General features: G+C 33.4%; 1 protein-coding gene across 2 annotated transcripts; it reads right to left on the bottom strand.

The window, feature by feature from the left end:
* Positions 1 to 8544: 8544 nt before the first annotated feature.
* LOC149550427 (protein LURP-one-related 15-like) lies at positions 8545 to 24057 on the bottom strand. Of its 2 annotated transcripts, none has more exons than XM_089793457.1 (3): positions 23643 to 24026; positions 23224 to 23445; positions 8545 to 8879 (listed from the first exon to the last, which is right to left on the bottom strand). In XM_089793457.1, exons 1-3 carry the CDS (start codon positions 23880 to 23882, stop codon positions 8826 to 8828), a joined length of 516 nt encoding a protein of 171 aa, XP_089649583.1. In that variant the 5' UTR covers positions 23883 to 24026; the 3' UTR covers positions 8545 to 8825. The 2 variants fall into 2 exon arrangements, with proteins under 2 accessions (XP_089649583.1, XP_089649582.1); XM_089793456.1 differs by lacking the exon at positions 8545 to 8879 and adding an exon at positions 10218 to 10501 and having other exon boundaries at positions 23643 to 24057.
* Positions 24058 to 25520: the final 1463 nt, after the last annotated feature.

Genomic DNA, 25520 nt, shown 5'->3' with positions numbered 1-25520 from the left:
ATCTACTTCGAGTACCCTTTGAATGCTATTTTGTAAAAATTAGCAAGTGTCGCTTGAAAAAATTAGAAAAATTACTGCAGAAATTTGTACTAATACAATTTTTTAAAATTGGGGAAAAAATTTCCGCTATTGTTACACCTGATCATATGTTTGGATTAAATAAAATAACTAGTACCACACATATCTAATTTCTTTTGTCTTCCTTTAAACTTTTATTGAATTTTTATTTTGCAATGAACATCAACATTTTTGACATGTGTGGAGTTAGAAGCACCATGAACAACTCCTTGAACAAATTGGAGATACAAACCTCCTTTCTCACTACAACTTTTGTATTCATCTTTTGAACCATATATTCGTATTTTGAACCAAATGGGCTTGGAGTAACAAGGTTTGAATATCAAATGTTTTTGTGTTTGAACCAAATAGTCCCAAAATAAATTCTAGAAACTATAATATGGATTTCAAGTTCTAGAATCTCAAATCAAGGATTTCATTTATTCCAATTCCTAAATCATATATTAGCAACCAAATAGGCCCTAAGATACAATCTCATGTTACATAATTGAACAAGGACAAGTTGTGTAAGATTTATATACCATTTACATATTAGTACCAGTATAAGTCAGTTGTGGTATTAGTTTATAAAATTGTATATAGATTAGGGTGGGCTTTATAGGCATCAACATGTAGAAAGTAGAAAAATAGTTTGGAGGAAGACCCATCTGCTTTTTGTGTAAGCATGTTAGATCAATGCCACATTCATTGCTCTTAAATTTTCATACATTTATACTTAAAAGTTGGTTTGAGAGCTTCTTTTAAAGTGTAATTAGATTATTTGTTGCTTTTTATTGATTCTTAATTATTTTTATTAACATAGCTTTTGGAAAGTGTTCTTTATTTTATATCAATAGAAATGGTCATGTTATTTATCTTTTTCTTTCTTATAAGATATAAATAATCATGTACACATAATTTAAATTACATGCTTTTATGATTGAGATAATTGTTTATATATTTGTACTAGCAAAAGTCATTCTTATTATTAGTTTATAGTATTATATATGGAATATATCAACTTTATATCGTTGAGAATCTGAAAGGAAGAGAAATCATTTGAAAGAAGGCTCACTTCTTTTTTGTGTGAGCATATAACATCAACATTGCATTCTTGTAATTAGATTCTCACATCTACCTACTTTATCATGTCCCCATGCCAAAATAAAAAACTGTAGGAAATAAAAAAATCAGAATATTTTCCTATTTTTGTGGAGCTTCTATTTTGTATCAAATGAAAATAAGTTGTGTGAAAAGAGCGGGGGGGGGGGGGACTAGAAATAAGTAGTCATTGCTTATTGAAAAAAGTGACACATGTCTTCACCACTTTTTCTTGATCCCCTTTTTATTTGGCTACATTATAGTTTTGAAAATTGTTTGCGAGATAAGTGATTGAAAATTGATTTTAAAAAAATATTTAAAACATTGCTAGCAAAAATAAGCTAAGGAGCAATATACATACTTGCTCTTAAAGTTGGTTTGGGCATATATTAATAAATAAATAGATTAATTATTCCTTGCTGCAATTGTTTATTTTATTTTTAAAGTTAATGTTGTGGTATTCTTTTGTAGTATCCATAAAATAGTCTTGATGTTTAGCTATTGAATTATACTTTAATTCTTTCACTTATTTACTATTCTTGTGTTTTTGTTTTAAAATTTGCACTTAAAGTTAATTCAACTTGTCTTCTCAAGTTTAGTTCTTTACTTATGTACCATTTTATACTTAGATCTATAAAATTGTATGTAGAATCGATTTGACTGGTTCTTCAAAAGGATATAAATTCTCAACTTTTCATAGCAATGTAGCTCTTTCACTTTTTCCCATTCATATGAAGTCACGTACGCGGTTCAAACCTTTTTCTTATTTGGTGTAGATAAACTCTACTCCTTTGTACTGTAGAGAAATATATTTGATGTTTAATTTTTTAACTACACTTTAGTTCTTTCACTTATATAGTAATTTAATTTAATTTCTTGAACAAATCATAATATAGTTATTAAATTATAATTATATAAATATGAATCGTTAAATATTAATTTAGTAAATAAATAGAGGATACAAAAATATATTTAATCTCATCGTTGATATAGTGTTGTGGTTGTAATAGGTAGAATAAGGGTTTCAATGGGTTTTTGAGTGTATGAGAAGTTCAAAAAGTGTATTAGAAACTCATTTCAACAAACTATGATTATGTTTGGTAGTGATCACTTGATCCATCAAATATAAATATCTGAGTGCTAATAGTGAAGGGTGCACAATGTACTGGACGAGAGGGGATTAGTATATGTTAAGTTCAACTCAAGATTGAACATTAATTACCCGTGATAACTTCTTAACTTACCACATCTAAATCTATTGTTAAAATTATCTACTAATAGTTTATCAAATAAGGAACACAACTACATATTTATGCATATGAACAATATACATAGAAACTCATAATGGAGAAAAACCACAATCATGATACTTGGTCAGATCTACTAGCCAAATTTATCCTTATAAAAATAGAATACTTACAATATGAAATAGGCACCAACCTACCAGACACAATGATCCCCAATACATTTGTAGGCAACAACTTATAGGTGGCAATCCCCAAGTACTTTTGTAGGTATCAACCTACAATAGACACCGAGATTTGAGCACCAACTTAGGACACACTACATAACTTACATTTGATACATAAAACCTTTAGTGAATCCTTGTACAATGCATATGACCTTATGTTGAAGCTTTACAGTTATCAAGATGCAACCCAGATTGCCTTGTATCTAATCACATCAATCATTGCACATACTATGATACTTCTTTTGTTTTTCAACCTAAAGGACAAATCCTTAATCAATTTTAAATCAATAATACACATGAATCACAAAGATTATTACATTCACATGTTGACATGATATACATATTATTACATTTGCAAGTTAGCCACAAACATGACCCATAACCAAACATGCAATAGGTTAGGTTCAATGATCTACACATTAATCTTAAAAAGGAAACTCACTATTCATTCCTCAATGTATTGTTATTTGGCCCCAATGGTCATCTATACATGTCATTTCCAATGAGAACATGTTACTACATAACATGTCAATGTGAAACACCATTGTCAACCAACGTGCACAATAGACATTTTGTCATTTCCAACTTTTCGTTGATTGACAATCAATTTCAAGAACTCTAGAACCCAACATAACATGTACATACACATGTACTCTACTTCCGAATTGTAGGTCATTATTCTTATCTATGATAGAGTGTGAAACGTAACGAGTTTCCAAAGCAAGCTCTTTGTTTGAATAACTTGCATCAAAACAATTTGGATCTCACTTGTGCATTGTATCCACCATTACGAATAAATGCAAGATAATACTTTTGTCGTACATCAATATATTTCACTAACATAACTAGCCATTGTACTTCTCGAGCTCAAATCTTTAGACATGGACATATAGGATATTTGACAACCCATCAAACTCCTTTGCTATTTAATGTACAATTCTATTTAATTGTCACTGGCTATGGACTCCTCTGACAAACAACTTTGACATCCATGATACCCTTTTGTTCAACAATCTCCCGTTTGTCATTGGTGGAGAACAACAAAATATCATTAGACCATCAACATAAACCAAGCTTATTAGAAAACTCCCACAAAGTGATGCAAATAAAATAGTATGAAGATTTTAAGTACATAAATTCTCTTAAAAGATGTAACATTTTGGATTATGTTCCTCACTTTAGCATCAATAGAAAAGATCGACAATTATCAAAGATATAGAAGTTTGAATTTCATTATCCTCCTTTACAATCCTAGATATATTTGCACTTGACACATCTTTGTCTCCTACTGTCATCTCCTATTCCACTAGTGAATGCCTTAAACATCACACACTAAGCTTCATTCTAAAACTAAAAGTGTTAAATAGTCAAAGTTGACTTTTTTTTTCAAGCTTAATTTTCATTTTAGAGTGATCGATTCCCAATTGGTGTCATCGATATTCAAAAATATTTCTTCTATTATCTCCCATCTTATCTCCTATCTGTTAGTGTTACATGTTTTTGATTTTTCACTTGCAAGTGTGTTTTTCACAGTAAAAATGACAATAATCCATCTTGGTCTTGAGGTTATGTTCATAGAAGGGGAACAATGTTGTGTGTAGAAGGGTTCGAGATGCTTTCGGTGATGTTACAGCATCTTGCCATTCTAATGGCGATTTCACAATCGAATTGACCAAATGATTATTTTCCCCACTTCAACAATTATGATGTTGGGCATGTAATTCAATGTTAACAGTGCCCAATGTAAATTCATTGTGTTACGATCTTAGAAGCTGCATTCTTCCATGTATTGAAATGCATAGCTTTTTATACCGCTATCTATTCTGACCGCTAATTAGATAGCAATGGCGGTGGTCAAGGTCTGCTATGTCATTTCCAAAGACAGGAGAATGATTAATAGAGTGAGGATGGTAATGCATACATATATGATTTGTGTCATTTAAAAGGATGGGTTATGGAAGATTATATACTTGTATTAGCAGAAGTCAGCTCTTAGTATTAGTCTATAGCATTATATGTAGAACAGGCTGGCTTTATGGGACTTAGAATGTGGAAGGGAGAGAAATCTTTTGGAGGAAGGCCCATCTCTTTTTTGAGTAAGCATGTTACATCAACGTCACATGCTTGTCTCTAGATTCTCATACATTTGTATTTAAAAATTTTGTTTAAGTGTTTGCTTTTAAATATAGTTAGATCAATTGTTGTTTTCTATCAAATTTTATATGAAAAGTTATACTAGCAGTTGCACCTTTTTTCTACGTTCAATGATGAGTCGATACGAGTTTTGATTTTCATAAACACTAATTCATAAAATCCTTCCAGAAGGATTTCTGCAATTTAAAATATTGTATAAATAAAACCTATCCATCAATTATTATCTTCAAGAGTTGTCTACCAAAACAAAATCACTCTTCAATAACAGTCTCTAAATAAAAAATCTGTAAAAATTAAACTCTAATTTCAAAATACAGAGATAGTTTCTCATAAGAAAGAAGTTATGCATGTTAAAAAAAAATATAAGCAAAAAAAAAAAAGAAACAAAAAAATGTAGCTGGAAAATTTTAGAAACTTTCTACTTTTAAATTATTATTAATTTTAGATTGAAAACATATTTTTCTTCTTGTTATTTTCAATCGATAGGATTTTTAAAAAAAAGTAATTTCTCATTTTAATAAATACATTCAAAATTTTAAATTTCATAAGAATTAAAAACTTGAAAAAAATGTTAATTTTTTTTTGTCTAAATTTTTAATTGTTATTTATTGAAGTGAATGATTGTGTAAGTTTACCTCCTATGACATGAGCTAACAAGTGTCACATAGTGGTGAGTACTTGCCTTATTTTAAGCAGAGTTTTAGAATGAAATTAATGATATTAGTTTAATAAAATTACACCTATAATTACAATTACAATATTATAATCTTAACAATAAAATATTATCTTAACATTACTATATCATAAATAAGTAAATTTTAATAATGATTATACATTCTATTTTTTAAATCATATTTAGTTTTGTGATAAAAGTTATTTTTTTAGTAGAAATCAAATGTGTTATGTTTAAAAAAATAATTATTGTACATATGTGAAATATTTTGATTAATGTTATTATTCTTTTTATTTTAATTTTCTTTTAATTAATCAATGTGAATTTAATTATTCTATCCAAGTATCATTTCAAATAAAGCTTAAGTATATTAAGAAAAAGATGTTTTAATTGTTTAATTGTATATTCATAACTATTCTTTAATCTAGATAAGTTATAGGAGGAAATCTATCTTGATTGTAGGAAAACTAAACTCATTATTTCTTCTATTTGTTTGATGGTTGAAAAGAAATATACATTTGAAAAAATTATTTGTAACTATGGAGAAGCAAAATACATGATACTGATTTCAATTTATTAAAAATAAAATATATATTACAAAATCCATTGAAAATCACAAAATTATTAAATGAGAGAATATTATTGTTTATGTTCAATCTATCATGAATAAAAGACTATTTAAATATGAAAAAACTTTTAGAAATGAGATAAAGTATAGTAATGTTCATAACAAATTCTATTTTGTCTATAGTGGATAGTCTTTCGTCTACATTTTCCATTATTACATGTGTCCCAACAAGGTCCTCCCATAATATATGTATATGTGGGAAATCAAGAATTCAGTGGTGGTCTCCTTACGTAGTCTCATATAACATAGAAAATTTGGAAAATGTCTTTTTTCATGGCTCTACTTTGCACTGATAATTGCATTGCTCCCTATTGAGTGTCCATGGCCCAATTTCTAGATAGGAAGTCTTTCGCCAAATTATTTAATGAAATGACAAAAAAAAAAATTGTTGTGCCTCTTTGGCTCCCAGTCACAAAAAAATACTTGAAAAAATATCATATTTGCTAACGTATATTTTGAGATGATTAAAATATCAATTATTGGACATTCTAAATGATTATGTTTTTAAAACTAGCTAAAATTGAAGTTTCTTTGCAAAATATTATTGTTTAAAAAGGAAATTTCTATTTCTTATTGAATGATTCTGTTAAAAAACATTTTTATTAGGAATATTGTTTGCATCAATGACATAAGAGATACAATTTTTTTCTAAAATAAAAAATATTAATTATTAATTTAAAATTTTTATTTTGATAAAAATCATAATAAATCGATATGATTTGGTCAAATCAGAAACTAACTAATAGAATAGTATTAGTAAAAATATTTTTTATTTGGAAACTGACATTCATTAAAAATAAATATATAGACGTAAAATCATACATAAGTTTTATTAAAAAAGATCATATAGAACTCTTATCCATTTTTTTTAAAATGAAAACTAAACACTCAATTATTTTAATAAAAAAAAAATAAAAAAAAATTAAACAAACAACTACTATTAAAAACAAAATCAAATGAAAATCAACATATCAATAATATAAACAAATCTCTTAAGATTACATACATGAATTACCAACCCATCACATGGAACTTCCCACAGAATTGAGCTAAGCTAATTTAGAGAGATAAATGAATAGTTAATTAGAAAAAATGAGAATGAAAACAATCATACAATTGAAAAAACACTACCTCTTGGAACACATCACCATCAAATCAATAATTGAGCAAGTTATTAACAAAAGGGAAAAAGCCAATGAGAAATATACCATAGGAACCATCCACCTCTTTTCATACCTTACAATCTTCACATGCATTAGCTTGCCCTTCCACAAAGCAAGTTATTAACAAAGGGAAAAAGCCAATGAGAAATATAGCATAGGAACCATCCACCTCTTTTCATACCTTACAATCTTCACATGCATTAGCTTGCCCTTCCACAATTTCTACTATATCTAGGATAATTTTGAGATGATTAAAATATCACCCACTTAGACTAAATGCATATTTTAGAACTATCTAAAACAAAAGGTTCTCCTTAGAAAATTATTGTTAAAAAGAGGAAGTTTCTATTTTTTATTGAATGATCTCATAAAAAACGTTTCTATAAGGCACATTAATTTGAACCAATGGTATAAGAGATAAATAGAAATTTTAATATAAAAAAAATAATAATTATAAATTTAAACTTTAAAATAAGTATGTTTGTTTTGATAATAATAATAATAAATTGATATAATTGGTTAAAATAAGAAAATTGTTATAGTACAAGCAATACATGATGGCAAGTACTACTAATAAATAAAAATCTAATTACAAGTGATAATTAAAAAAAATTAAAGCACATTCAATATGAGCAACAATATCTAATTTTCTCTATATGTAAAATTAAGATATTTTAATTCTAGATTTAACTAAATAATTGCTTTTATAAAGCAAAAAAAATCATAAGATTAAGAGTTAAATAAAAAAAGATAGTAGTCAAAATTAGAAACTCTTATAGTTTCCACAATAAATGAAATAATTTGTTTCTATAATGAAAGAAAAGAAGAATTCACTTAAATAGTTTCCAAAATTAAAAAATAGATATGCACAACTAATTCTTATTAGAAAAAATAAAAATGGGCTAACAATTTTCCGGTGAAAAATAAAAAACTAATTAATAATTTGAAAAGTTATATTAATAATTTAAATTATGTTCTTTTGTGGTGTAGATATAATAGATTTGATATTTAAGCCTTAAACTATAGTTCTTGTATTTATCTATCATTTTTGCATTTGGATTCTTAAAGTTGATTTTAGTGCTTCTTCTAAAGTTTGATTCTTTCATCTACCTACCACTCTTGTGTCTAGATTCCCATTAATCTTTATTTAAAGTTGATATGAGTGTTGCTTCTAAAGTATAGTTAGACTACGTGTTGTTTTCTTTCTATTCTTAGCTTTGTCTACTAGTATATTTTTGTCATATTTTTCCATTTTATATCAAGTCACATATATGGTTCAAAGTATGCTCTTACGAGATGCAAATAACCTATGATCTTTGTAACTTGTAAATGAAACATCTACATTTGATGTTTTAGTTTTAAACTATAGTTTAGTTCTTTTTCTTATCTACCATGTATTTATATAGAATAATTTAATTTAATATTTAAATCAATAATAAAATAATTCTAGGGCGGGGGCCCTAGCTCGGTTGGCTAAATCTTCCCTGTTGCAGGGGGTTGGTCATGGGTTCTAGTCTCCCCTGTCCTCATGGTACCCGTGGGCGTGTCGCGCCAGCACTACCGGTCACGTTAAAAAGCTTACCAGGCGCACTGCAGTTTATAGGGGGGCTGTGTTGCACCGATTCTTGCTGTCTAAAAAAAAAAAAATAATAAAAAAAAAAAATTCTACTTTTATAAAATAAGTGTAGAAATATATAAAAACTAGATTAATAAATGCTAATTGAGTAAATACAAAGAAGGTTAAAAATATATTAAAAAAATTAGTTGATATATAATTTCACTATAAATCACAATGATCAATAATATCATAAACATCCTACAATATCCCAATTATGTATGATAGAATAAAACACTCATAACTAATCTCATAATATAACCAAGAATAAATGATTCTCTAACCAAACTTATACAAGCACTTAACATGACTTCATAAAATCCGGTCATAGCCCTCAATCAAACCATGGGCATACTTTACAAACATCTAACCCATACAGATATTAGGTTAGCATCATGTACATGACAACAATTGTTCCATTATCAATCCATTGCGTGGATGCACATACATAAATTATATGTTAAATAGGTCTCAAAAACATGAAAATGCTCAAGCATCATAATCTATTGTGGTATGACAATAGTCATAGAATAGTTAAGCCTTACAATTACTAGGCAACTTATAGTTAATGCTTTTGTTGATTATGAGACAAGTGCTAGTCATTGCATATATGTAGGTTTTGATGAAGCAATCATACCAAGAACACAACGATTCTATGATTATCACTTCATGAGTGCTCAAATATTTAACATTCATGTCAAATAAAAATGTCCATAAACTTTAAAATGCATACATTCATGCTCAAGATTGGCCCAATCCAATTCCTAATTCATATGTGTCATCTTCATGTATGTGTATGCATATGTGCATGTGCATTTGCACGTGCAAGTTGCCTTTGATATTATTTTATGGTGGTTGTTTTCAACTTGCCAAAGGGGTTTGACTTTAGAGAAATCACACTCATCAAGTTGGAAAGATGTTCCTAGGGACCAACTTACGAAATTGTCATCTAAGAAGATGAATATGCATACAGTTGTAAACATATGTTGATAAATCGGTCTCATGCATTATGTTATTGTGCATTACATCAAGTTTGCACCACTTGGGATTCACCTAACAATGCTTAGAATCAAATCATAAATCACTTGAAGACTATAAAGACTAATGCATTCAATAGATTGAGGTATTCAATACTAGATATGAAACAAATTAATTAAACATGACATCAATATGAATTCTTTATGATAGTTTATAAAGTCTAGTTTATGTAATCCCCATATTTAACTTTCATGTACATCATTATAATTATTAAACCCAACTCTAAATATTAAATTATTATTGTTGTTGTTATTTGGTACTCTAAATAAATTGTAGTATACAATTATGAAATTAAATAATGCATTTTACAAACTCAATAAACTAATAAAAAAATTGTCATTGTTTGATCTTTTTAAACGAAAAGGAAAACACTTCTAATAAAAGTGAGTTACATGATCATATTAGAAACACTCTTTTGCATTCATAAACCTTACAAAAACAAATGCAAGATTGTTTATTCTTCATCATGACGATCTGTATTAATCTCATCAAGAATAATTATAAGAGCAATTATGAAAGCATAATCTACTCCAGGTTGCACCATCACTGCAAATGTATCCTTTCCCAACAACACATCTGTTATCGTATATTTCCTCTTCATCTGATGTTTCAGACACAACAACAAACAAACAAATTCTTAAAATATAAGAAAAATCAATATTAAGATCAATTAGCTATTCTTTTGCTTAATATTGTGGGAAGTTCAAGTTGTATGTTTTTTGTTATATGTATAGGCATATAAAGAACAAATAACAAGCTATTCTTCTTTTTTGTTAAAATTGTTGGACTATTATAGATGATGTATAGGAGATGTAGAGGAACTTAGAAAGTTAAACAAGATTCTAGAGGAAACTTTGTAGTTAAGCGCGCTTAGACTGGAGTAGTACTGGGATGGGTGACCTCCCAAGAAGTCTCGATGCTTCACCCCTGTGAGCATCACCTAGATCCAATGAGTGCTAAGTGTTCCATTTATTCTCATGAGAGATGGATTCATGTCAAATAAATACTCATAAAATATGGGTTAATGAGTTTGACTCAAAACCACATAGTTAAATCCTGATAGCAATATCATAAGATTCTAGAAGATCTTAATATATAATTTGACTCTTGTATAAGACGAACCTCTCCTCTTATAAAACACCATTACAAATATCTAAGATGATGGTAAACCAATTGATTTCTCACACATATATCATTTTCATTGAGTAATAACATAATTTATAAAGTCATTCATTTAATTGTCAATACTAAAACATAAGAATAATTAATATTTAGATTAATTAGCTTTATTTTTGCTTAATATTATAAGAAACTTCGAGTTGAGTGTTTTTTGTAAGATATATTGGCATATCAACAACAAATACAAGCTATTCTTCTTTTTGAATAAAAGTGTTAGACTATTAAAGATAAAGATGTATGGGAGTTGTAGAGTAATTGATAAAGTTATACAAGATTCTAGAGGATCTAAATATGGAATTTGAGTCCTTTATGTAAGATGAACCTCTCCTCTTATGTAACACCAAATTACAAGTTACAAAAATCTAAGATGATGGTAAAACAATTGATTCCTCTTACATATATTATTTCCAAAGGAAAGTGATTCCATGCCTAAATGGAACATTTTAGATACAATTAACATAATTTATGAAGTCATGCATTCAATTGTCAATGTTAGAGCAAAAAGAGTACGTTGATAAGATTGGACATATTATAGCCAATATATAATTTGTATATGAAATATGTTGAGATGTATCGAGACATTTAATTTTTTCAACTTTAACTATGTATCGAGGTGTTGAGTTTTTCAACTTTGTTTTTATGAAAGTTGAATGATGAAAAAATAAAATGCACTTAATGAATATATTGATTATACATTTGATAGTAGTAGCCATGGTGTGTATAACACATTGAATAAATTAATATGGTCAGGGTTAGCATTTAGGGGTTTATATTATGGTTATAGTTTATTCGTAAGGTTAGTTTTATGGTCACGATTAGGGTTTAACGTCATGGTCAGAATTGTGTTATAGTTAGGGGTAGAAATATGGTTAGGCTTAGGGTTTGGATTATAATTATAACAAGTTTCAGATTAGGAATAAGGTTTTGGTTAGTGTTAAGGGTTGGGTTAGGATTATTATTAGGGTTGGCATTAGAATAATTACATGGATAGCACGAGGATTTTGATTTGGTTAGGGTTATTCATTGGGCTAGGGTTAGGGTCAAGGTTATGATTAGGATTAAGGGTAAGATTAACATTACAATTAGGATTTACTTTATGTTTATGATTATGGTTATTGTTAGGGTTTAAATAGATTTGGTTTAATTTAGGTTAGGGTTAGGGTCAGGGTTTAGTATACTTAAGGTTTAGTGTTTTGATTAAGTAAAAACAGGTTTTGAAAGGACCTGAAACCTTGTACAAAGGGACAAGAAAGATATAACAATGAGAATCTTAAAACAACTATGGAGAACCACTCGAAAAACTAGAGGGACACACTAATGTTCCCAACATGAGGGCAAACAACCAAAGTCAAACATAGACCATCAAGATTTACATTTTGGTCCCTTCTTTTGAGACCGTAAAGTCATATCAAATGAAGGTTTGGAGGAATTTCCTTTTTTCCCTTTAATTGAAGTCCAAGCATCCTCCACCTTCCCTGCAACTTTCTGCCAATCCCCACTAACCCCCAAAAACCCCCTAGCCAAAGAGCTAGGAGTAGTGTTATGGAAAGAGTCAGCAGTAGAAGGGACATCAACAAAATTCTGACTCAAAGTAGGCAAAGGGTCTGGAATCGTAGAGTTAGCAGGAGACGAAACATCAACAACACTTTGAGTCAAAACTGTGGAAGGGGCAGCATGCGTAGCATCAACGACATCCATAAAATCCTCATCCAAAGTGAGATCAGTATGCGAAGAACTATCCAACCCATCCACAACCGAAGTAGCTTTCTGAATCGTATAATGATCATCTGAAACCCCCAACCACCAAGAAGGTGATTTCTTCGCTCTAACCTTATCAGAGGAGCATCAAGTAACAAGATGTCCAATATTATGACACTTCCTACATCTGAAGGGAATATCTTCATAATCAAGAAGCTGAATCCAGGAAACACTTGAACAAGCCAGCTTAATCATAGCAGTGAGCCCTTTAGAGATATCCATCTCCATAAGGATGCAAGCATACGTTGTCCTAAAGACATTGGAGGAAACCAAATCAACCATTCAGAAATCCCAAGGCCATTCCCCACAACCTCCAAGACCGAGTCCTGCCATAGGTGAAGGGGAAGATTCAACAATCTAACCCAAAGAGGAATCTTGTCAAAGGACTCCATAGTTGGGTTAAATGCCAGATACTTAAGGTTTAGTGTTATACATTGAATAAATTAATATAATTAGGGTTTACATCATGGATAAGGTTAGCATTAAGTTCATCATTTACCATTTAGGACTAGGTTTTAGGATTTATGATTTAGGTTTATGATCATGGTTAGGGTTAGGGTCTAGGCTTATGGTTAGGTTTATAGGTATAGTTCAATGGATGATTTCAGTCGATAAAGTCATTCATTCAATTATCAATACTAGATCTAAAAGAGCGTGTTGAGAAAATTTGACATACACAGGCTTATGATTACGTTAGCTAGATATTCTTGATGAGAATCTAGAATAAATTTAGAGTTAAACAAGGATGAGAACTTATCATATTATTTATTATTCTCGATTCTTAATTTTACTCAGTGGGGTCCCTTATGGTTTCTTCAAAGAAACTAGAGGTTTATGGAAAGAGTACCTAGTCTCCCATTTTCTTTGTGATTATGGAAGGTTTTGTAGGAGCGTTGTCAAAATGAAGGTTTCCTTAGGAAAATGGTGATGCATCTAGTTAACAAAGAATTTATATCCCATAATCCACCAATAGTTTGTAGATGACACTATTGTGAAAAATGTGCAAATAGATGAGATTATCAAGATGAAAGCCACCTTCCATGATTATAATTCATATTTTGGCCAATCATTACTAGTGAAAAGTCATTAATCTTCTTATTTCACACAAGGCAAGTGACCTAAAGAAATTTTGTTGTTTCTGTGGGCTTATAATTTCCCCTATCTTGATTAATTATTTGGGTGTTCCTCTTTCCAAAGGTGTTTTTAGGATTGGGCTATATAATGATACTATTGAAATATGTAGAACAAAAGTATAGGCATGAAAAGGAAAATGGCTATCGAAGGCTAGTAAGATGTTAGTGGTGAATTGTGTTTATTACTAGTTAATCCTATATACTTAATGTCTTGCCTCCAACTTACAAAGAATTATGCATGTGACTCAAATAAGATAATGAAAATATTTTTATAGGAAGGCTCCAATGAGATCAAGTGGGTGTCACTAGTTAACTAGGACTTGGTAAGAATAAGTAAGTTGGAACAAGCCATAAGCACTTTGTACATTGACCACAACATGGGACTAGGTTTATAGAAGCTGATGGGGACACAACCCAAGAACAAAATGGACACAACAAAAAGGGAAAATTATATTAACTAAGAAAATAAGCTATTACAAACAGTACAGAGAAAATAAACTTTAGAACATGCACTAAGGGCTTACAATAGCATAAATCTGGAGATAATTTCTCCTTTCAGAACCTCCTCTCAAACTCCACTCCGAACTGCCTTTTACAATGCCAGAAATCTCCTTAAATATACCCCGGAGGGTTAAGGACTAGGAGTACATTCTAGAAAGTGCTAGTAGGCATCCACTGACAAAATAGAAGGTTCCAGAAGCTGCGTTAGAAGTCGGTGCAAATCTAGAAGAATCCAAAAACGGTAACCGAACTTCCGGGAGGCATAACTTTTGAACCGTAGCTCCGATTGACGAACCGTTTACATTTTCGGAAAGCTCTCAAAGCGCTCTATAGCCCTATGAACAAGCTTTGTGTGTCCCCCATTTTTTGACCCTTTTCGAGGTCATTTAATGCCCCAAACCTGACTTTGAAGCATTCTTAGGAGGTCTCCAAAACTCGAAAAACTGCAATAACTTTCAAACCGTGGGGCCTATTGACCTGATTCTTTTTCTGGAATGCTCTAAATCATGATTACATTCATCTAGCCAATTCACACCTTCTAGTTTACCAAAATGATGGCCCAAATACATGCTCCTATTTTTTCGGGATTTTCAAACACACTGATAGTGGAACTGTGAGAGTTGGAACCTTTATTTGACCCAAATGGGTATCCAAAAATGAAAACACATCAAACAGAAACTAAGTCTAAGTACATTTTTTTGGGTGACACAGGATTGCCCTTATACCTCTGGATGCTCCTGCATCAGACACCCAGAGTAGATTGAAAAGTGACCCTGTCACTTTATGGATGGTAGAGGAAATCCCAAATGGGAAACCTCAGCTGCTGAAATCCAAGTTGAGTCCTCGATCGACCGTCCTTTCCACTTCACCAAATACTCTTTATACTGCCTGTTTCTAGTACTCCTACCCACACGATGATCTAGAATGTCTTCTATCTCCTCCTTCTTAGAAGTAGGAATTGGACATGGCTCTAAAACCAGCTCCTCATCTGCACCATCATCATGATACTCTGTTAAATCTGCAATGTTGAAGATGGGAGAAATGTGAATACCTTCTGGTAGCTCCACCTCATATGCATTTCCTGAGTCATGTTTCTTCAGAATTTTGCAGGGGCCAAATTTCTTCATTTTCAGCTTGTTGTAAGTACCGACTGGAAATCTTTCTTTTCGTAAGTGCACCATGACTAGATCCCCTACTTGGAATTCCTTATGTCTTCTCCTTTGATCAACCCTAGCTTTATACTCTTGATTCATCTTGGTTATGTGTGCTTGAACCTCCTCATGTAGACGCTTGATATGTTCAGCAAATTCCTCAGCTTCATCACTTGTCCTCTCCCCTTGCTCTATCTTCCTCAATTCTGGTGCAGTCCTTGGGCTATTCCCATATACAATTTGGAATGGTGATTTTCCAGTACTCCTATTTATAGAGTTATTATAAGCAAACTCTGCTTGTGGTAGAATCAAATCCCATCCCTTGGGCTTATCCCCAACTAAACATCTCAGCAAATTGCCCAGACTTCTGTTTACCACTTATGTTTGGCCGTCAGTTTGTGGGTGATGCGTGGAACTGAATTTTAAGTCTGTTCTTAACTTTTTCCACAATGTCCTCCAGAAATACCCCACAAATTTAGTATCTCTTTCAGAAACTATGCTCCTTGGAAGACCATGTAGTCTTACCACCTCTTTGAAAAACAAGTCTGCAATATGGACAGCATCATGAGTTTTGTGGCATGGAATGAAATGTGCCATTTTGGAGAACCTATCAACCACCACAAATACTGAGTCATTACCCCTTTGTGTCCTTGGCAATCCAAGAACAAAATCCATACTTATGTCCTCCCATGGCCTTGATGGAACAGGCAATGGCTGATATAGGCCAGTATTCTGACTAAACCCCTTGGCAACTTGACAAACTTGGCAACTCTGTACAAACTTCTTCACATCCTGTGAAATGTGAGGCCAAAAATAATGTTCTCTAAGAATGGCAATGGTCTTATCTCGACCAAAATGTCCTGCCATCCCTCCACTGTGTTTCTCCTTAATCAGATTTTCTCTCATGGAACTTCTTGGAATGCACAAATGACTACCCTTGAACAACATGCCATCTTGAATCAAATAGTCTAACCACTTGGTTCTATCTATAGCAACAGGTTCTTTACAAGCTTTCCATGCTTCAGCAAAATCAGGATCCTCGGGGTACAAATTCTTGAGTTCATCAAACCCAACTACTTCAACCTGCATTGTTGTAAGCAACAACTGTCTCCTACTTAGTGCATCTGCAACCTTGTTAGATTTTCCACTTCTATGCTTCAACACAAATGTATAGCTCTGCAAGAACTCTACCCACTTCATATGCCTCTGATTCAATTTACCTTGACTATTTAGGTACTGTAATGCCTGATGATCAGTATACAAAACAAATTCTTTTGGCAATAAATAATGCCTCCATTTTTTTAAGGCCTGAACTATTGCATAGAACTCTTGATCATAAACAGAATACTTCTTCTTTGCATCATTCAATTTTTCACTAAAATATGCAATAGGCTTACCTTCTTGGCTTAATACAGCCCCAATAGCGCTGCCACTAGCCTCACAATCCACCTGGAACACTTTTCTAAAATCTAGAAGTGCCAACACAGGTTGTTCTGTTACCTTCTTCTTCAGCAATTCAAAACTTCTCGCAGCTGCTGCAGTCCATTTGAACTCTTTTCTATCCCCTCTTATTGTATCAGTTAGGGGTGCACATATGCCACTGAAATTCTTAATAAACTTCTTGTAAAAACTAACCAGACCATGAAATGATCTTACCTCAGTAGTAGACCTTGGAGTAGGCCATTCCAAGATGGCTTTTACCTTCTCCGAATCCATTTTGAGACCTTCAGGTGATATAACAAACTCCAAATAGACTAACTCCCTTTTTGCAAAGTTACACTTCTTCAAATTAATTAACAGTTTCTCTTCCCTTAGCCTTTCAAGGACACTATGAATATGCAATACATGTTCTTCCAAAGTCTTGCTGAAAATTAAAATATCATCCAAATAGACAATAACAAATTTTCCCAAGAACTTCTTAAGTACCTCATTCATGAGCCGCATGAAGGTGCTTGGGGCGTTCGTCAATCCAAAGGGCATGACTAACCACTCATAAAGACCCTCCTTGGTCTTGAAGGCTGTTTTCCACTCATCTCCTTCTCGAATCCGTATCTGGTGATAACCACTCTTCAAATCTATCTTTGTGAAGTACTGAGCTCCACTCAAGCAATCCATAATATCATCCATCCTTGGCAAAGGAAACCGGTATTTGATGGTGATCCTATTTATAGCTCGAGAATCTGTACACATCCTCCACTCTCCATCCTTCTTTGGTGCGAGTACTGCAGGTACTGCACATGGACTCAGGCTCTCTCGAATCAAGCCCTTCCTCAAGAACTCCTGAACCTGTCTATTTAGCTCCTCTGTTTTAGTAGGAGTCATCCTGTGAGCAGCCTTGTTAGGCAAACTAGCTCCTGGAATTAGATCTATCTGATGACTGATTTTCCTTATTGGTGGCAATCCATCTGGAACATTATCAGAGATAATATCTCCAAACTCCCCTAGTAAATCTGAAACTTCAAATGGTATTTCACTACTACCTTCTTTATCTTTCGTAGGAATCAAAGCATAGCACATATGCTGATGTTTCATGCCATCTAAAAACTTCCTTCCATCAACAAGACAAATCCTAGCACTGCTACATACCTTTTCATCTTCCTTTTTCATGGGCTTCAATTTATGGCGAACTCCATCCTTTGTGAGAGAGTATGTGTTTGCATGTCCATCATGCACTACATGTCTATCAAACTGCCATGGTCTACCCAACAATAGATGGCAAACATCCATCGAAATAACATCACAGAGAACTTCATCATGGTAACTCTCAATTTTGAATTTTACTAAACATTGTTCACTTACCAGGACCTTATGATCATCTTTTACCCAAGCAATCCGATAGGGCTGTGGATGTTTCTCCCTCTTGAGCTTCAGCTTAGAGACCATCTCTTCTGATACCAAGTTATCAGTGCTACCACCATCAATGATCATGTCACACCATTTATCCTCACACTTGCATCTGGTACGGAACAAACTCCTCCGTTGTCCTGGTTCAATCTCACCACTTAGTAGGACTCTTTCATTTACCAAGGTCTCTCCTCTTTCTGCATCCTCTGAATGTGATGATTGTGCATCCTCATCCACATGAGCAACCCTAGCTTGGCCCTCAGCTCTCCTATATGTCCTTCCTTGTCGTTGAGGGCATTCAAAGGCACGATGACCTTCTTCATTGCAATGGAAATAGGTACCATGGAAGCCTCCTCTTCCTTGTCCACATCCTCTACCTCTTCCTCTTTGATTTCCAAAGTCTTGATCATGGGAGCGGTTGAAACCCTCATTCCTCTGGTTCCTGCTAGTACCCACATCTTCATTTTTCTTTTGGATTTCATTGCGGCCTCCAGATGATCTACCGCTTCCCCTTTCTCCTTGACCGCGCCCTCTTTGTCTTCCTTCAAACCTTTTATTCAGCTTCTCTTCAACTCGTAGGGCAAACTGGTATGCCTCTTCAACGCTGGTCATTCTTACCATACTTAATTCCTCCTGGATGCTAGGTCGCAACCCACTGATATAACGAGCAACCTTCTCCTTATTTGCTTCTACATGTCCTGCTCTAATCAAGAGTCGGTAAAATTCTTCTGTATATTCTTGGACTGATCTTCCTGCTTGCTTTAACCCATGCATCTTCTTAAACAGATCAAGCTCGTAGTCCACAGGAATGAACTGCTTCTTCAATTTGTCCACCATGCGATCCCATCTTGTGATCTTCTCCTTTCCTCTTCTGTTTCTTTCCAATTGAACCTCTTGCCACCAGATTTTCGCATGGCCTTTCAGTTTGGCCTTTGCAAACTTAACCCTATCTGGGTCCCTGATATCCTCATACTCAAAGCATTTTTCCAGTTCATTGATCCAATCGATCAACTCATCTGGTTTCAGATTTCCTGAAAATACACCCACTTCAATTGTAGGTCTTTTCCCAAACTTAGTAATGGCCCTAAAAAGCCTTTTCTCTACAGGATTCAGAACTTCCCCGTCAAGTTCCCCTTCTGGTCCCATTTCTTCTTCTTCATTGTCATCCTCACTGTCGTCACCTGCGGCAACATTTGCTCCTCTACGAAGCTCCTCTTGCAATACTTGTACCTGCCTTTGGAGGGCTCTAACCTCCTCAGGATTAACAGCTCTGACCCTTCCGCCACGCTCTCTTCGTGGAGGCATCTTCTTAACTCAAACCCACAACCACATAGTCCTGGTGCAAACTGCCTCACAGTCGGTGCTCTGTCTACACACTCAAGAAAACCAGCTCTGATACCACTTGATGGGGACACAACCCAAGAACAAAATGGACACAACAGAAAGGAAAAATTATATTAACTAAGAAAATAAGCTATTACAAACAGTACAGAGAAAATAAACTTCAGAACATGCCCTAAGGGCTTACAATAGCATAAATCTGGAGATAATTTCTCCTTTCAGAACCTCCTCTCAAACTCCACTCCGAACTGTCTTTTACAATGCCAGAAATCTCCTTAAATAGACCCCGAAGGGTTAAGGACTAGGAGTACATTCTAGAAAGTGCTAGTAGACATCCACCGACAAAATAGAAGGTTCCAGAAGCTGCGTTAGAAGTCGGTGCAAATCTAGAAGAATCCAGAAACGGTAACCGAACTTTCGGGAGGCATAACTTTTGAACCGTAGCTCCGATTGACGAACCGTTTACATTTTCGAAAAGCTCTCGAAGCGCTCTATAGCCCTATGAACCAGCTTTGCTCGTCCCCCATTTTTCGACCCTTTTCGAGGTCATTTAATGCCCCAAACCTGACTTTGAAGCATTCTTAGGAGGTCTCCAAAACCCGAAAAACTGCAATAACTTTCAAACCGTGGGGCCTATTGACCTTATTCTTTTTTTGGAATGCTCTAAATCATGATTACATTCATTTGGCCAATTCACACCTTCTAGTTTACCAAAAAGATGGCCCAAATACACGCTCCTATTTTTTCGGAATTTTCAAACGCACTGATAGTGGAACTGTGAGAGTTGGAACCTTTATTTGACCCAAATGGGTATCCAAAAATGAAAACACATCAAATAGAAACTAAGTCTAAGTACATTTTTTTGGGTGACACAAGATTGCCCTTATACCTCTGGATGCTCTTACATCAGAAGCAATCCAAATGCTCAGTGGTACAATGTTTAAATATAAGACAACAAGGAGTAGAGAAAACCCATTACTACTACTAGTCCTCCAAATGGATTTCATATTCAAGATTACATTATGTCATGTAGACGTACAATTATAGATCATTTATCCTATACTATTGATTATGGTAATTATTCTAATTTATAAATCGATTCTTAAGAGTAGTTTTGAGTCAAGTTCTCAAGGATTGTAGAATTAGACGAGTACAAGGGTATTGTAGGGGATGTTCGAGGTCAGAAGGTTGTAGATTATATTATTCAAAAGTCCATGAAAAATAGTTTAGAGTGGGCGTTGAAGGATTTTAGTAGTTCTTCAGTCTATACTTGAACCAGAATCATAATTGTGAAAGCCATTTGTTTATAAAGCATTTTATTTTATCTTCCAACCTTGATAAACTCATTTGGTGTGGAACTAGGTTTGGTTGCTATATAGTCAAAGTAAGGTAATAAATATAGAACCTACCTATCACTAATTTATGTTAGCATTTATATCTTTTGGGGGCATTAGTCAATGTGTTACTTAAGGTGGGCCTTTTGTGTGGTCTAATCATCAAAAAGCTCATAGGTTTTTAGATGAAACTATAGATCTCATGAAAAATGTGTAAATGGATTAGGCTATCAAGATGAAAGCCACCTTAAATGATTATATTTTCTCATTAGATCATATCATTAATAGTGAAAAGTTGCAAATCTTTTTTTTTACACAAAACAAGCGGCCTAAAGAAGGATTTCTTTTTTTTTCTTTTTTTTTAGGGGGGGGGGGGGGGTTTGATATAGCCCCAATCTTGAATAATAACTTGGACGTTCATCATTCCAAATGCATTTCTAGGATTGGGCTATGGAATGATACTCTTGGAATATGTAGAATGAAATTATAGACATCTAAAGGCCAATGGTTATCATATGCTAGTAAGATGTAGTGATTAGTATTAATGATTTCTATTTACTTAATGTCTCGTCTCCAACTTACAAAGAAAGCAACATGAGTGGAATCATGAAAACATTTTTTATAGGAAGGCCCCAATGAGATCAAGAAAGTGTCATTAGTTAACTATGACTTGGTAAGAATAAGTAGGTTGGAAGAAGCCACACACATTTTGTACAATGAAGCCAACATTGTTCTATACATAATGAAACAACTCAAATGCTCAATGGTGCAAATTTTTACAAGAAAAATCAAAATAAAAAGGACTAGAGAAAAATCCTTACTATTGTTAGTCCTCTGAATGGATCTCATATTAAGGATTTCATAATGTCATGTAGATATGTATAATCATAGATCTACCTTGGGTCATTAATGGTGGTAATTATGCTAATTTATTAACTGATCTGTGGAATAGTTTAGAGCCACCTTAAAAGATCATGAAATTAAATGAGTGCAATGATATTATGGTGGATATTTGAGGTGATAAGGTTGTAGATTGTGTTATTCAAAAGTAAATGTATAATGGTTTGGTAGTGCTTCAACCTATACTAAGCCAAAATTAACAAACTGAAAGCTTTTTGTTTCTAAATGTCAAGTTTTTTAATCTCCCAATCTTGATAAACTCATTTGGTGTGGAACTATGTTTGGTTGCTACATAGTCAAAGTAGGGTATTAAATATAGAACCTACCTACCACTAATTGTTATTGGCCTTTATATTGTTGATTGGGCATTGGTCAATGTGTTACCTAACACGAGGGTTTTTGTATGGTCTACTTTGCGCATGCATGTCCTTATTGGTGGTAGGATATGCGTCATTAGTATTATGGATCATTCAAGGTGTCTATTTGATTGAATGTTGAAGAATCAAGTTAGCATATGCCACTTGTCCCTATGCTTGCACTTGCTCAAACTGGTTGATAGAGAGGCTAAGATGTGTAGGAACTCTTTGAATACTTCTTGAAAGTTGGCGACATATTGAGAACAAAGAAACTTGTGTGAGATTATGTTTCATAGGACCTTTCATGGTAATAAAGCATAGTTATGGAAGGGATTGAAATCAGATTTTTTAAAATATGTTTATGCCTTCAAGTGCAATAGATGCATGAGAAAAAGATGATAGAAATTGGCATATCTGATTTTTTGAATGTTAAAGGGAGAAATTCCAATCTCAAGAAGTTTACTAGTTGGGACAATTAGATGGTGAAGTCTTGAGTTTATTAAAGACCAGTAGAAAAATGGTAAAATTTGAGTAGAAGATTGAAAATCAAATTTGAAACTTTTTTTTGATTAAATATAAAATTTCATATGAAAAGTAAACTTTAATTAATTAATTAAAATACAAAAATATTCACCATTCTAAAATATTTCAAATAAAAATGAGACAGTTACATATAATTTTATAGAATTTAAAAAATGAAATAAAACAAAACAAGATCACTAACTGCTCAAAAACAATTTAATTGTTCTGGACAGATATGCAATCAACAAATACAACATTTAAATAGTTCTGGACTGCTATGCAATCAACAAGTACAACATTTTACCTGAGCAAGGATACGGTCACCCTGATACACTGTACACGATCGGTCAAAATAGCTGCCTTTGATACGAAAATCAGGGTACCTTTCTGCCTTATTACCGGCCATGAACACATCAAGGGCAGTCTTGAGCTGAAAAATCGACGATTTCTTTGCACTGAAGGCAAAGCTTTTGTTGTCGGAGTTGTCCCCTCTAAATGCTTCCCATCGCCTGTGCATCGAAACCATCTGCAATGTAAAACAAATCTAGTTAAAACGGCTCTTGAATTATAAAATGAATTAGCAGTTAGGGTCTATACTTTATACCGTTTGTTCCAGGGTGAGCAGGGGATTTTATTGACATTACTTAGGGTCGATTTCATACCTTCTATTTCAGCCTGAGCAGGGGATTTCATTGACATTACTTAGGGTTTGATTATTTATACCTTTTGTTTCAGCGTGAGCAGGGGACTTCCGGCGGCGTCTTGCAGGAGGCGGCGGTCGTGGAGGCTGATGACCTTTCCGGCGACTGTGAGAACAATGTTGCCGTTTGAGTCTGTGACGGTGAAATCTCCTCCGCTGAGAGTGAGGAGTTTCTTCTGCACAGTCAGTTCAATGGGGTACGGAGCGCAGAAGCGCTGGTGTACTACACTTAAGCTTTGGGGTTGCTGCAACTGGTATTCCATAATTTTTTTTTCCTCCCCTCACTGAATTTGACGGAAAATGGACGTTGGAGAAGAAGCAGGGGGAAAAGATAAAAGAGGATTCCCAAGTCGGTCAGGTCGGTCGCTTTGTTGGTATGTTCAGTCACATACAAGGGCGCCTAAAGCAAAAGAATACGCTACTTGATAAGCAAAGAATATGCTATTTTCTTTCATGTTTCAATATATATACGCTACTTGATAAGCAAAGAATATGCTATTTTCTTTTATGTTTCAATATATATACTAGCTTATATATATATCGTTAAAAGTAATCGTTCTTGAAGTGCTTATTTTTATTTAATTCCAAAGTTATTTTAATCACAGTTAAGATTTATGAAAATAAAAATAGGCGCCTCAAGAACGATTTTTCATATATATATATAAAAGCTAGTGGTAGTTGCAGCGCAATAGGAAAAACATTTACTTTTTATTTATATTTTGATAAGGTTATTATAAAATTGTTAATTAATTTTTAATTAGAGTTGTATAAAGTTACTATAAAATTATGCTTCAAAACATTTTTTTTAAATTTAATATATGGAGTTTAATTTAGATTAAAAGTCTCACAATGAACTCTCATCTCAGAAAGGTTTAGAAGGAAGAAGGATCCTTTTCCAATTGGGATGGCTTCATTAAAACAAATTGGAATTATCTTATCAACCCTCCGCTCACCTATAGGAAGAATAATCAAGCAACTAGGGCATCTTGCAAATGGCAACCCCCTCCTCACTGCTGGGTAAAGTTACATTTTGATGGAGCCTCACATGGTAACCCAGGCAAGGTAGACATTGGCTGCATAATTAACAATGAGTCAGGCGTTTGGATAGCAAAGAAGGCCAAATCTATCGAGCCTACTACTAACAACCTAACAGAGCTTGAAGCCCTACAAGAGGGGCTACTGATTTGTCTGAAACTGGGTCTCTCTATAATTGTCATCGACGGAGACTCTCATATCGTATTAAATGCCATTAGGAAAAGAGCCATGCCTAGCTGGACTCTGAACTCAAAGTTATCAGAGGTTCTCTCCATTTTGGATAAATTTAAAGAAACTCAAATTTTTCATATCTACTGGGAAGGTAATCAGAAAGCTGATCTTTTAGCGAATGAAGGGGCTAATGGTAAGTCTTATCTTATTTTTAGAGATAATTAGAACCTCTCTTTCTTTCATTATTTGTCATGACCACATTCTTCTTTTTTTATTTTATTTTCTTTCAATTTTATTTTTCTCTTGTTTTTCCCTATTTCTTTTTCACTTCAACTTGCCTGGTGGCATCCCTCTATTCCTTAGTTGAAGTTGTCCTCTTCATAATTGTGGCAACTCGCTCAACTGTATCTTCCATTATTGCACCTTTAAGTCCCACTCAAGTCTTGGCTTGTGTTGAAGTCATCACTATATGATGTCATAGCAGCAAGAGTTTCTAGGTTTTTTGACTGGATCCCACCTTTTAATCTCTAGCAAGACCATTGTTTGTCATTATTGTTGGGCTCACTCTCACTCTGGGGATAGATTCTAATATTAGCATAGTTCACATCTTGGAAATTCAAATCATGGCATTCTGGGGCAGCGTCAAACAAGAGAGATGGAGTATAATCCTCAAATCGGTGAATGACATGACGAGG

This window comes from Cupressus sempervirens, chromosome 7 (assembly GCF_028749045.1).
Source record: "Cupressus sempervirens isolate cs-2001-9-10 chromosome 7, ASM2874904v1, whole genome shotgun sequence".
In the NCBI taxonomy this organism is placed as follows: domain Eukaryota; kingdom Viridiplantae; phylum Streptophyta; class Pinopsida; order Cupressales; family Cupressaceae; genus Cupressus; species Cupressus sempervirens.
This window is presented reverse-complemented; position numbering and strand designations above follow the sequence as displayed.